Source organism: Bombyx mori, chromosome 14, assembly GCF_030269925.1.
Source record: "Bombyx mori chromosome 14, ASM3026992v2".
In the NCBI taxonomy this organism is placed as follows: domain Eukaryota; kingdom Metazoa; phylum Arthropoda; class Insecta; order Lepidoptera; family Bombycidae; genus Bombyx; species Bombyx mori.
In genome coordinates, this window is record NC_085120.1 from 2,187,193 (window position 1) to 2,200,650 (window position 13,458).

The window sequence follows — 13,458 nt, forward strand, 5'->3', positions numbered from 1 at the left end:
TCCAAATGAGGCCCGAAATGAATCCTCTTGCGGATGAGCGGCGGGGAGCACCCATCATTATGTTGGGCCGGTTTTCAAAGACAATACACAAAAACTCCAACCGAAATTTCGGACTATTATCTCATAAGTTCAGCTAGTAACGATGGAGGTAGATCGTCTGCAAGCCGTCTGTCCAGCATGTGTCTATCTTACCATTCTTTAACTTCTACTTATTACAAAAAAACAGTTGGGGCTTTGACTTCTTGTTCCCTTGTTGATTCGTGTGCTCTGCACGCCGTTGATGCGATTGAGTTAAAGCTTAGTGTGGTCTTGTCAATTCAGGGATGATCTCCGGCACTATAGCACAGTTAATCGAAGAAAGTTACCATTTCGCTCTAAGAATAGAATGTAGCGCAGAGAAAATCCCGGACACTTATACTTTAAAGGGCTACCAGCATCTTGAGACATGAGAAATCTGAGCGTCGTTAATACGGTAATTGTTATGCCTTCCAATGCAGAACCCATGCCTGCTTCACTGCAGAAATAGCTAGGGTGGTAAATGCGGGCTCCTAATATTGTTTACTAACAGTGCCATAAATAAAAATTACGGGAATAGATTAAGCTTTTTCTAGATATAACGTTTTTAGTCATTTATAGGCGACCGTAAAATATTGCTTATAATAATATGGATCGATACACGAGCTCACATCTCACCTGATCTTAAGTGATTAGCTGAGCCCATAGACATCAACAACGTAAATATCGCCAACGAACACTTTGCTCTAAATATTTCGGATACGCAAATCAAAACACAGGAGACGCATGATGTTATCATTCGACAATCAAAACAGCTTCAATGAAATCGTAACACATCGGATCGTGTCAAATCAATTGTTTACACATTAGCCAACTTTGGCGCGTCAACTTCAGACCGAACAGGGCTGGCAGAGAGACGAAAATCATTTTGTTAGCATTTCACTTTGCTACTGTTACTTTGACCCGATTTCTTAGTAGACTTAAGCATTCATGTTAATTGTAACTATGGGGCCCGATAACCGTTTGGATGGAATTGAATTTTGACTTTATGTGACTGTCTATATGAAAATACAGGGCTGTGCTGTAAGTAAATTCCTATAAGAACTAAAAGTACGTTCTCTTACATATCGTTTTTTTATTGGATAGATTTGTTTACGAACTCACAGCCCACCTAGTGTTATGTGGTTACCGGAGCCCATAGACATCTACAACGTAAATGCACGCTCTTGCTAAGCCGTGCTTCGCAGGGTTTGTGTTAGCAACGTCATCAGGTTTGAGCCCCGTGAGCTCTCCCACTAATTCGGCGAATCTAGAATAACCCCTCAAGGTTACTAGAATAGGTAGGAAAAAAAAATCGTTCCCTGCTTTATTATTTCCGTTATGTTCGAAGTATATATTATTTAATTTAACTTTGTTTCTTTACTGTTATTAAATAACTCGCAGCCCTGAACTCGCAGCCCATATTTATGACACAAAAGAGTGTGGTTTAAAAACGTTGAATACACACCGCCGCACTGTCGTTTTGTTACACGGTAATGGATTACGCTGAGCCCGACCGCAAGGTAATTTAAGAGCTACGATAATTACTACGTTATGTTGTTTTCCTGCTATGACGCTCATAACTCAATGGCATTGCAAAAAATACAAACTAATCTATGAAAAACAAAAAGTTGTTTGACTTAAAACGCGAAGTTATAAATAAAAATAACTAAAATATTTCATGCAGTAATCTGTTTATTTTGCATGCGAAATAACAAGAACTTGGATAACTACATACCATACATAACAACATCTTATTTAGAATCAATAAAGATTAATGAGTGTGACTTTGATTGTTTACGCGTATTCTGTGCGTGCTTGTTTTAGAGGGGAGCACATTCCAAAGCCGGATGGTACGTGGCAAAAATATCTATGGAAACGTGCCCCATGTAACATACGGTACAAAATACAGAGGGAACCGAAGTCCCTCCGCAGACCCAGAGATTCCAAACGATCCATGAAAATGGGATTATCGATAATCCGAACGGCCTTCTTCTGTATGAAGTCAAATGGAAGTAGCTGGTATTTCAGAGCCCCGGCCCAGAGATGGGAGTAGTACTCCACGTGAGGCCGGACCCGTGCTTTGTAAAGCAAATGTCTTTGTCCAAGCGTGAAGTACCACTTCGCTCTGTTGAAGACTCCCAGCATTTTGGACATCAACTTTGCTTTACCCTCCAAATGACTCCGAAATTGGACATCGTCCGAAATTTATACCCCAAGTATCCCAATATTCATGGAAGGTTGCAGGAATACTCTTTGGAATTTCGGCACCATGACAAAGGGGTCCTTCTTCGTAGTGAATGAAAGGAATTTAGCTTAAACCTGAAACGCGCTAACAACATTTACAATACACGAGTTACATATTCCAATCCCGAACAACAACATTCGGAGCGTCGGTCTACCGAGCAATATCATCCGCTCGTCAGAAGATCAACACTTTGTCGTTGTCCCGAAACTCTGTGCATATGCTTACCGTAATACAAAGGAGAAGGTTTCCTGTATAATAGCATCAACTCAACAAAAATACTTTCCATTAATGAATACAGAATAAAAAATATATATAACTATAATTTGATTTTATTCAGACGTCCGGATATGTGTGGGGGTGATAATTGAAGTTAAAACATCCACAGATAAGAAAACACACAAAAACTGATAATTATTTTTTTTAATTTATGATGCACAAAACAAATTACAATCATTACAGTACATATTAACTAAATCGTACCTAGATCCAATCTGGATTGCAATCTAAATGTTATGTGCACTCAGCAAATCCATATTAATGTAAATAGCTTTCGCTACTGAAAACAAAATTACAAATATTTATAACTAGCCATCTAGTAAATAGGATATCCTTCACACATCTGACAAATTCCCTGAGTCTAGGTTCAAAGGTATCAAGGTCACCGTGACATTTATCCAAATCATTATACTGCCTGACCATTCTTACCAGAGGGTTATAGTATGATATATATTATTTTTTTATAATAATTTAACTATCACTACAGAGTATAAAACAAAGTCGCATTCTCTGTCCCTATATCCCTATGTATGCTTAAATCTTTAAAACTACGCAACGGATTTTGATGCGGTATTTTTTAATATATAGAGTGATTGAAGAGGAAGGTTTATATGTATAATAACATCCATTAAATAGTAGAGAAATCAATAATAAATTACAGTTTCCGAAGCGAAGCGAGGGCGGGTCGCTAGTTAATTTATAAGATCCGACAATGCGCTTTCCGACTGCTAAAATCAAAAGGTGAATTATTATTATTTGTTACAGTGATGTCCAGCACTAGCAGGCAACATGGCAGGAAGACGGCAGCTACGACTGCTGCTGTGGAAGGACTACCTCATAAGGAAACGAAAAATTGTACGTTAAATACTATTAAAAAGATAACTTCAACAAACATTGATGCTTTTGTCAGCAACTAATGATTTATTTCAACTGGATATACAGCAATGTAAATTTAAATATTGAAAATATTGTAATGACTTTAACTCGAATGGCAAATCTCCTCACCAGATAAAAGCGAACCAACGAAATAACATAAGCAGGTGCTAAAGTATCGGTTCGGTAGGCAGCGGCTTGGGTCTGCCCCTGGCATTGCTGACGTCCATGAGCAACGGTAAACACTCACCATCAGATGGGCCGTATGCTCGTCTATACAGCAATAATAATAAAAAATATTTCCAACGAACTGAATATATATTGCCGGTGGTAGGACCTCTTGTGAGTCCGCACGGGTAGGTACCACCACTCTGCCTATTTCTGCCGTTAAGGAGTAATGCGTTTCAGTTTGAAGGATGGGGCAGCCGTTGTAACTATACAGAGACTTAGAACTCATATCTCAAGGTAGGGGGGTCGGCAGAGGGCGTTTGTCCAGCTCCGGCCCCTATGAGGAGGCAGTCTCCTCCCGGTGACGGTCACGGGGCGACATAAGGACGTCGAGGCTGCGCTGCACACTACCGTCACTCTAGTGCGCTGGCACCAGGAGGACGGGACGGCGCATCGGCGGCTGCGGACTGCGATGCGGTCCGCATTTTCGTCGTCGCTGTCGTCGCCGAACCTACTATGGAAGAGCAACCCGGTCGGCGGTGTATCGCGTTCCGACCCGGCAGGCTGGTTCTGGCCCAGCGGAGTATCCCGGAACACCAGCGGCATCGCCCGGGCGGCCTGGTAGGGCCGCCGTACCGCGGAGACCTACGTCGTTGGTCGTCGACTATCGCCTCGACGACCCGTCGGTCGGGCGTCCTCGGGGTGGCGCCGCGTGTCTGATTGTAGTGTTGACCGCGGGAACCCCCCTACTCTGACCGGGTACTAACCCCGGACGGAGATCGGACGTCGGGTGTAAGAGTGCAGGGGAGTCGTTTAGTGGGTGGGCCCTAAAATCCTTGGGCCCGCGATCTGCTCTCAACACCTGCAGATCGTTGAGCCTCACATACCCCGCGCGCCCCCTAGGCGCGGGGACCTCGTAGGAGGTTCGGCCACTGGCCCGAAAAAAAAAAAAAAGGTGGCGGCATTTACGTTGTAGATGTCTATGGGCTCCGGTAACCACTTAACGCCAGGTAGGCTGTGAGCTCGGACATCCATATATGCAATAAAATAAAAAAATAAAATAAACTTTCCTTAATCACTTCCTATTTCTAGGAAATACTCTACGCGGCTAGTATAGTGAAGTTTCTCAGGCGTACACAATAAACCCTTTTCTATTTCCAGGTGACACTAGGAGGCATAGTATGGACCTTGAGCATCATGATGATGCTTTATGTAGTCAGGATCAACGTGGATAATCAGGATTTTCCGTCATGTAAGTTCGCACCATATGCTCGTTGCCATTTCCGCAACAAAACAGTCACTTGTTCAAATCAAGATAATATAATATCCTAATCCATTTGAGACTTAGATATCATGTTTCAAGGTTAGCGATGATATTTACTTTCTAGTGCATGTAAGCATCGTTAACCGCTTGGCTTTTCCAAGTCGTCCAATAAGTCGTGGATTATCTTAAGACTCTTTATGTATCTGTGTATCTATTTATTGATTAAGTAAAAAGAAACTAGTCTAATAATGATGGGGCCATGAAGTAATCAAATTTAAATCAATTGCAATGGATCCAGAGCTGTTAAAGTGCTCTCGGAATCAAAATACCTGAATGATCCAAATTGCTCGCTCCAACACTACCCATACCAAAACATTACGTCCATATGTATGTACTGGTGGTAGGACCTCTTGTGAGTCCGCACGGGTAGGTACCACCACCCCGCCTATTTCTGTCGTGAAGCAGTAATGCGTTTCGGTCTGAAGGGTGGGGCAGCCGTTGTAACTAAACTTGAGACCTTAGAACTTATATCTCAAGGTGGGTGGCGCATTTACGTTGTGGTTGTCCATGGGCTCCAGTAACCACTTAACACCAGGTGGGTTGTGAGCTCGTCCACCCATCTAAGCAAAAAAATATATATTTAAGTACACAATATGTCGTGGACCTTGTAGGTACATTCCCCGCCAGAGCCCTACCAAGTGCTGGGACAATCACGTTCCTTCAGTCTTTCATATGCAGCGTCAACAACGAGTGCTCCCCCATGGATGACTACGAGGAGATCCCTGCATATGAAAATTCAAAGTAAGATATTTCAAACAATACCTTAGCCAATACCATACCAACCAAAACCAGAGCTTTGGTCATAGAACATACGGTTCAAAATACAAGTAGCCATAGTAGAATCGCAGCTTCCAGACGATCCATGCGAGTTATCGACTGCAACAGTCCGACTATCGGCACTGTGATTGACATACTTCTGAATAATAAACAAACGGACAGGCAATAGCAATAGGGAGAGCCCTAAACATGTCATTACGGGTCCTCCCGATCCATTAACGGTGCTTTTAGGTACCACAAGCACCGGTCACCGTCCTCGTCGAACCCGTCGCTTGCGACGAAGGGCTCGACGAGTGAATTAACCCATAGACACAGCCCACTGAGTTTCTCACCGGATCTTCTCAGTGGGTCGCGTTTCCGATCCGGTGGTAGATTCTGCGAACCACTGCTCTTACTAGGGCCAGTGTTAGCAACACACCCGGTTTGAGCCCCGTCAGCTCACCTACATGTCAAGGAGAAGCTGAAATAACCTCTCAAGGCTATCAGCATAGGGAGTAAAAAAAACGCAATAAGATTTCAGTACGTATTTTATTGCTTTTAAGTTTTTTTTGCGTAGCGGGGTGTAAGTGCTTAACGCCCATCTTTTTTTTAAGTTGTTGCTGGGTCCATGAATATAACAATACATTTGCCCGGGATGCCCATTGCAGTGAGCATAGTGAATATAACGATAGTCCTATCCTTCAAACCGAAACGCATGATATATAATAGGACTATCTACCCATTCGGGTTTAAATTACGACCTACCACCAGAAAATATCTTGGCGATTGCCGCACGATATAATATGTTATAATACAGACTAGCACATAATACAGAATAGCACATAATACAGATTTTTTTTCCATTTTTCTGTCCTTAGGTCACTTAGGTCCTTACGTCACTATTAAAAACAGCCATGGGAAAGGATGGACTTGTCCTATTCTAGGATGCCATTGCACAGCCAATATAAAATAATTAAGATCTTTTTTGCCACATACCATCCGGCATTGGAATGAACTCCCCTCTACGGTGTTTTCCGAGCGCTATGACATGTCCTTCTTCAAACGAGGCTTGCGGAGAGTACTTCATGGTAGGCAGCGGCTTGGCTCTGCCCCTGGCATTGCTGACGTCCATGAGTGACGGTGACCACTTACCATCAGGCGGGCCATATGCTCGTCTGCCTAGAAAGGCAATATTTTTTTTTATCACGGATGATAAGTTCCATTATCATGATCCTATTTTTAAACGATACTTTGTATATTTATTTCTACAGGTTAAGTCAAATAAGAAAGAAGTTGGCTCCGATTATGAATGAAACAGTTCTGGACGTTGTCACATCAGTACCGGACGCCTTGAAGCTACTTTCGACCCTGGCAGACGTGGCTGATGAACCCGCTTTCGTGAATTTCACCAGTGAGTTTCAGTGTAAAAAAATCATAAGTACACACTTATATATGTGGGTGCTATGTACTTTTAAGTTTTTCGAAAATAATAGTCATAATTCTTCGTATCGATATCAGAAGCGTACGGTTGATTCTACTACTTTAAAATTGAATTGTAATGAACTCAAATCGATTTTGAACTTTTATTAAGACCAAACTAAGTTAACTATTGTCTCGTCCCATCATCTGTTCGCACAATAGTGGTCTTCTCCCTATTTTGTTCTGATATAAATAATCTCTTACATCACCAGTGCAAATTATTAACTTTCTTTAAACAGACTTTGAATTCCTTCGGTGTGCTTATTCAAATTTAATATTCGCTTTGCAATATGTTCGTCATACTTCTGTCATACGTACTCTTCTTTTTATTTCTAACTAGCTGGCCCGGCAGACATCGTAGTGTAGTAAGTGTTAAAAAGTAGTAAAACAAACAAAAGGAACCCGTCCGACGTTGGGACACATCAAAGGAAAATCAAAATTGTTATTTTTATTTAATTTCGAGCATTTTCATATTATTATACCTTTTAAACCTTCTCTGGACTTCCACAAATAATTCAAGACCAAAATTAGCCAAATCGGTCCAGCCGTTCTCGAGCCGGCTATGAGCTCGTCCACCCATCTAAGCAATAAAAAAAAAGACGGAAGAACCCAGCATTTGTGTCCAAGTATCCTTTATAACTTCTTTAATCGAAACTACAACTAATTCCTACGCTACGCTTTGCTAATCCTGTTATTTCCAGCGCCAGGCAGATAGCTGGAAGTGAAACTGTATTTTAAATTAAACTACAATAAGCCTACTTTAAGATTCAACTCCAAAAAAAATAACTCCACTTATCATTGTTTTCTTTTCACCAGAAAACGGATTAATAGTGCAAGATTTATTCACAAACACAGCGAGAATGAAGAGGTACGCAGTCAGTCACTTAGGCATCGACGCTGACGTCGCACAGAGCCTCATGAATGCTCAAATTAAATTTGAAGGTGTAAGTTTTCAATTGTTTTTTTTTTATATTAGTTGTCGAATGCACTTAGAGCATACAGCCCACAAGTTGGAATAAAGTTTGCTAGGGGCATGTTCGGGCGGATCTCAAAATCGTAGAAAGGAACTCGTCGTGGACTACAGCGTACGATGCCCAGCACGCTCGTATCGAGCAAAGCAACTGTGCTGATGTTCAAATCTCGCGGTCAGGCAACCGATTTTGTAAAGAAAAACGTACTTCACTGGTGGTAGGACCTCTTGTGGGTCCGCGCGGGTGGGTACCACCACCCTGCCTATTTCTGCCGTGAAGCAGTAATGCGTTTCGGTTTGAAGGGTGGGGCAGCCGTTGTAACTATACGTGAGACCTTAGAACTTATATCTCAAGGTGGGTGGCACTTTTACGTTGTGGATGTCTATGGGCTCCAGTAACTACTTAACACCAGGTGGGATGTGAGCTCGTCCACCCATCTAAGAAAAAGAAAAAAAAGAAAAAACGAAATAAAATAAAAATACACCAGGTGGGCTGTGAGCTCGTCCATCCGTCTAAGCAATAAAAAAAAATAAAAAAACTTAAAACATGCTCTCGAATGATATCCGGCTTCGCATATTCGACCTGCTAAAATTATAATAACTTATTTTCCAGATTCTTAAAGGGAATCTGAGAGGATGCAGTGAAGAAACAATAGAAAAAGTACTTTTAGTGGGAAATAAAACTCAAATAGAAGCGATCGCTAAAGGATTGTGTTCATTAACCGACGACGAAATGTATAAAATATTCATGGATTTAATAATGGAGATTAATTTTGGCAAATACATTAAAATGGTAATTGGATTTCATGTTTTTAATACGCTTTATTAGCTTCAGACGTATGTATGTATGTTTGTAACGGAATCTTTGAACATAATTTTGTCCCCCTTCAAAACGTCGGATTAACTTGAAATTTGGTATACTTATTAAGGACCGATGACAATTCAATATTTAAGAAAATTGAAAAAATTGAAATTCATCTAAAAAATTAAAAATAAATAATATAATATTTAATATAATATAGTATAAAAAAACTAACAAAATACGCTTTTATAGAAAATCCAACTAAAAAATCTAATATATAAAATTCTCGTGTCACAGTTTTCGTAGCCATACTCCTCCGAAACGGCTTGACCGATTTTGATGAAATTTTTTGTGCTTATCTGGTATCTATGAGAATCAGCCAACATCTATTTTTCATCCCCCTAAATGTTAGGGGTAGTCCACCCCTAAATTTTTTTTTTTAATTTTTAGACAAAATTTTTAATTTCTATTTTTTTATGATACAACATACAAAAATACATACAATCCTCAATTTTCACCCTTCTACGATCAACCCTTATTTTTTATTTGCTAATTAAAAACTTTAAAATTTTTGGGCAAGATTCTCATTTTTATTTTAATTTTATCATGAATTAAAATAAAAAATCTGATGTTACTCTAAATTTTTCATCCCTCTATGATCAACCCCTATTTTTTATTTGTTAATTATAAACTTTAATTTTTGTGGCAAGATTTTCATTTTTATTTTTATTTCGTCATGAATTAAAATAAAAAATCTGATGTTACTCTCAATTTTTCATCCCTCTATGATCAACCGCTATTTTTTATTTGTTAATTATAAACTTTAATTTTTTTGGCAAGTTTTTTATTTTATTTTGTTATGACTTAAAATAAAAAAAATCATATTACTCTCAATTTTCACTCTTATAATATGATCAACCCCTATTTTTCCACCCCGTTTTTTTTTTTTTTCTATGCACAGATCTGCAATAAGGTTGCAAGATGGCAATCAAATTTTATAATTGTAGTACGATAAATTCTTATTCAGAGTTTATAATTTCAAGTTCCTTTAATTATGATTTTTTTTAAATTGAATTTGATCTCCCGCCCTCGCCGGTCGACTACTGATCAACTATCAATTGATCACCTATCCCCGCCAGATGTCACCACTCATCCAGCAAACATCACGTAGTAGGGATGAGGACGAAGCCGGTCTCCTGTCTTACTTACTCACTTATACATCATAGATTATACACTTAATATATAATTTGAGAGCTATACAATACTATACATTTTTCAGCCATGTTTTTTTGGTTTTATTTGTGTATCAATAGTATGTTCAGTAGGTCTGAGAATCGGCTACTATCTATTTTTCATACCCCTAAGTGAAAAGGGTTGTCCACCCCAAACATTTATTTTTTATTTTAATTTTTTGGATATAATGAGGTATTATGTGGTTAAATGAGGTTTTTTTTCTACAGTAGAATTTCCCTAGAAATCTTATTTAAGGCAACACAACGTTTGCCGGGTCAGCTAGTATATAATAAATTTTAATAAATTTGAATTACAAATAGTGTAGTGTAAGAAAAAATTATTTTATTGTAAAAAAGCGTGGGGTGCTTTTCAGAATATTATCAAAATAACCCTTCTACTCATACCTGTTCATAAAATATTTGTAACTACTTATACCATAATCGGAAAGGATCTAAGTCTCTAAATTCGTTTTCTTGTTTTTCATATTAATTTGAATGTAATAGTTTGCATTTCGACAACTTCTAGTTTGGTGGAATGTACTACAAACTGTCAGGAGACAAAAGCATCACGCAGCTTGGAGACATGCTCACATCAATAGTCCGTATGATCAACCTGAAGAACTTCTTACCCCAGGAGATCATAAACATCGCCTATGGAGATGGAGACTTCAGCTATTTTGATCTAGGCTTGTAAGAAATTTTAATAAAAGTTTATTCCGCCTAATCCAAGAGTTTGCAAATTTAGATTATATTAGACATATTTCTATTTCTTCGTTCCATTATTCCTTTAAAAGAAATTGGAAGGGAACTAGTAGGAGGACTCGAGAATTACGTTAAAAATATGGTGAATACAAACAAAGGGACGATGAGAATGTTGACGACAACTAAATAGCCTGATAATTTAGCTTAAAGATTCCATTGTCCGACATAGTCATTGATTTTTACTAACGTGCTTTGACTCAATACCTACATCCAAACAAAGTTACTCTTTGTTTCAGAATAACAAAACTAGTAAATCTATTCGAATCAACATTCGGTGAAACTCTATCGTTTAAGTCTATAAATGAATTCGCGGATACAGCCATAACCAGCATCAAATATTTGGATAAAATAATTTCGAAACAATTCAGCACTGATATCACAAGCATTGATAACGAGACCGCCAGTGGTTTGAGGAAAGTCTCCAACATTCTGGATGGGGCTGTTAGTATATTCGAAGACGATATGAAGCAGAATAAAACAATAGATCCATTTAATGTGTGAGTGTAATTTATAAATTTTATTTATATTAAATTCCAGTAAACTTTCGACAATAGGGAACTCTTTTTGGGAACCCTTTATCAGAAAGCGTTCAACTTCTAACTCTGTACAAATTGACTACGAAACTCTGGGTTCTGCATCCATAGATCATCAATAGAAGATACCACGGCAGTTATCGTTGTAGTGAATGAGCAATGATAACGATAATTATAACAAATTGACTACGATAAAAAAGCATTCAGCATTTTCTATAGTTTCCAACGATTAAATTTTTTTTCTATTCACAATTTTCAATTTTTTAATGATACATTTTGATTATGATCCAAAGATTATTAAGCACTGCTTTCACCGACATTTTCTCTCTAGAACCAATTTTTGCTACGTACCAGCTGAATCTAGAACCGACAACATCCAATGGTCTTACCATAAGCCTACATCAATCTTTGAATGCAAGATGAAAACAACTGTGACAATCAAAGAAGAATACTTATATTTACCTACCTACTTATTGGTCTCATTCGCAGAATTTCTCAACTACTATCATTCGTTCAAAAATTTCTACCGGCGAAACAGAAGCACGACATACTGTTCTATTCAACATTAATGTCAAAATTAATTGAAGGCACGCACAAGGTTATTGACATCAACATGCACTTGGAAAAAATCACGTACGACGTCACTCTTAGACATCCAGAGAGTGTGAAAATCCTCCTATCATTGCCGCCCTATATTGTTGGCAAAGCTTTTGAGGCTCTCTCGGATGCAAACAGAATACAGGTAAAATCCTTTCTAGCGTATATAGTAACAATTCATGACAATTTTGATTAGAATGACAATAAACTTAGTCTTCAATTATGAAAAGACTTTGTTTACAACGCTAGCTTGTAAATGTATCGGTTTTAAAGTAATCCTGTTCCAGATTCTCACATCGAAAATTAATTTCCCGGGCCAAATGTTCTGCGACACAAATAAAATAGCTGAATTCTTTGTGATCTCGAAGAACGAAGCCAGCACAATAAAGAAACAGCTTTGCAGCAACGCTTGGAAGAACTATGTATCGGATTTAATCAAATCTTTTGGTATTTTCGAGGTTAAAAATAATGTGAGCAACAGAAGTATTTTTATTATAAATATTCAACTAAATTTATTTTACTGTTATAGCTACTGAGCGCGTTCTGTCTATCATGAAAGCGTCTACCGCAGGTCCGGCTTGCTGTGCTGGTGGTAGATAAATTTGCATCAAGCCACACGAATCGGATGCTTGAGCTAAAGAGCGACGAAGCTGTTTGGTAGCTCTAATAAGCCCTCTTGCAGCGCTAACATATTTTAATACCACTAGATTATAAGATATTAGCGCTATACTATACAAAAAGAAAACTAAGATATCTTGTGTAGATTTTTATTAGTATCGGTTATGAGTTTCTTTTGGCATTTAGTGCTTCCTGGAGTATAAACTCCAGGTACCACGCCACCACTTATCTTAAGATTTGAGATCCAAGTATCCAATCCTGCCTGTGTTCAATAATGGTTGTTCCACCCTTCAAGCCGAACCCCATCATTGTTTTGCGGCAGAAATTGGTAGATGACGGTTTTGAAGTCGTCGTGGCCTAACGGATAAGACGTCCGGTGCATTCATGTTGAGCGATGCACCGGTGTTCGAATCTCGCAGGCGGGTACCAATTTTTCTAATGAAATATGTACTCAACAAATGTTCACGATTGATTTCCACGGTGAAGGAATAACATCGTGTACTAAAAATGAAACCCGCAAAATTATAATTTGCGTAATTACTGGTGGTAGGACCTCTTGTGAGTCCGCACGGGTAGGTACCACCACCCTGCCTATTTCTGCCGTGAAGCAGTAATGCGTTTCGGTTTGAAGGGTGGGGCAGCCGTTGTAACTATAATTGAGACCTTAGAACTTATATCTCAAGATGGGTGGCGCATTTACGTTGTAGATGTCTATGGGCTCCAGTAACCACTTAACACCAGGTGGGCTGTGAGCTCGTCCACTCGT

The 13,458-nt window shown here is 39.0% G+C and overlaps 1 protein-coding gene across 1 annotated transcript in view; it reads left to right on the plus strand.

Annotated features, from left to right (window-relative positions):
• Window positions 1–13,458, plus strand: part of LOC101740576 (glucosylceramide transporter ABCA12) — a 116,781-nt gene that overhangs the window by 36,192 nt on the left and 67,131 nt on the right. The window contains exons 2-11 of the mRNA XM_038015485.2: window positions 3,344–3,433; window positions 4,781–4,871; window positions 5,555–5,684; window positions 6,971–7,110; window positions 7,995–8,122; window positions 8,762–8,941; window positions 10,709–10,872; window positions 11,181–11,441; window positions 11,967–12,219; window positions 12,362–12,544. Coding sequence (XP_037871413.1) covers window positions 3,368–3,433; window positions 4,781–4,871; window positions 5,555–5,684; window positions 6,971–7,110; window positions 7,995–8,122; window positions 8,762–8,941; window positions 10,709–10,872; window positions 11,181–11,441; window positions 11,967–12,219; window positions 12,362–12,544 — 1,596 coding nt within the window. The 5' untranslated portion in view covers window positions 3,344–3,367. The remainder of the gene's footprint in view (window positions 1–3,343; window positions 3,434–4,780; window positions 4,872–5,554; window positions 5,685–6,970; window positions 7,111–7,994; window positions 8,123–8,761; window positions 8,942–10,708; window positions 10,873–11,180; window positions 11,442–11,966; window positions 12,220–12,361; window positions 12,545–13,458) is intronic.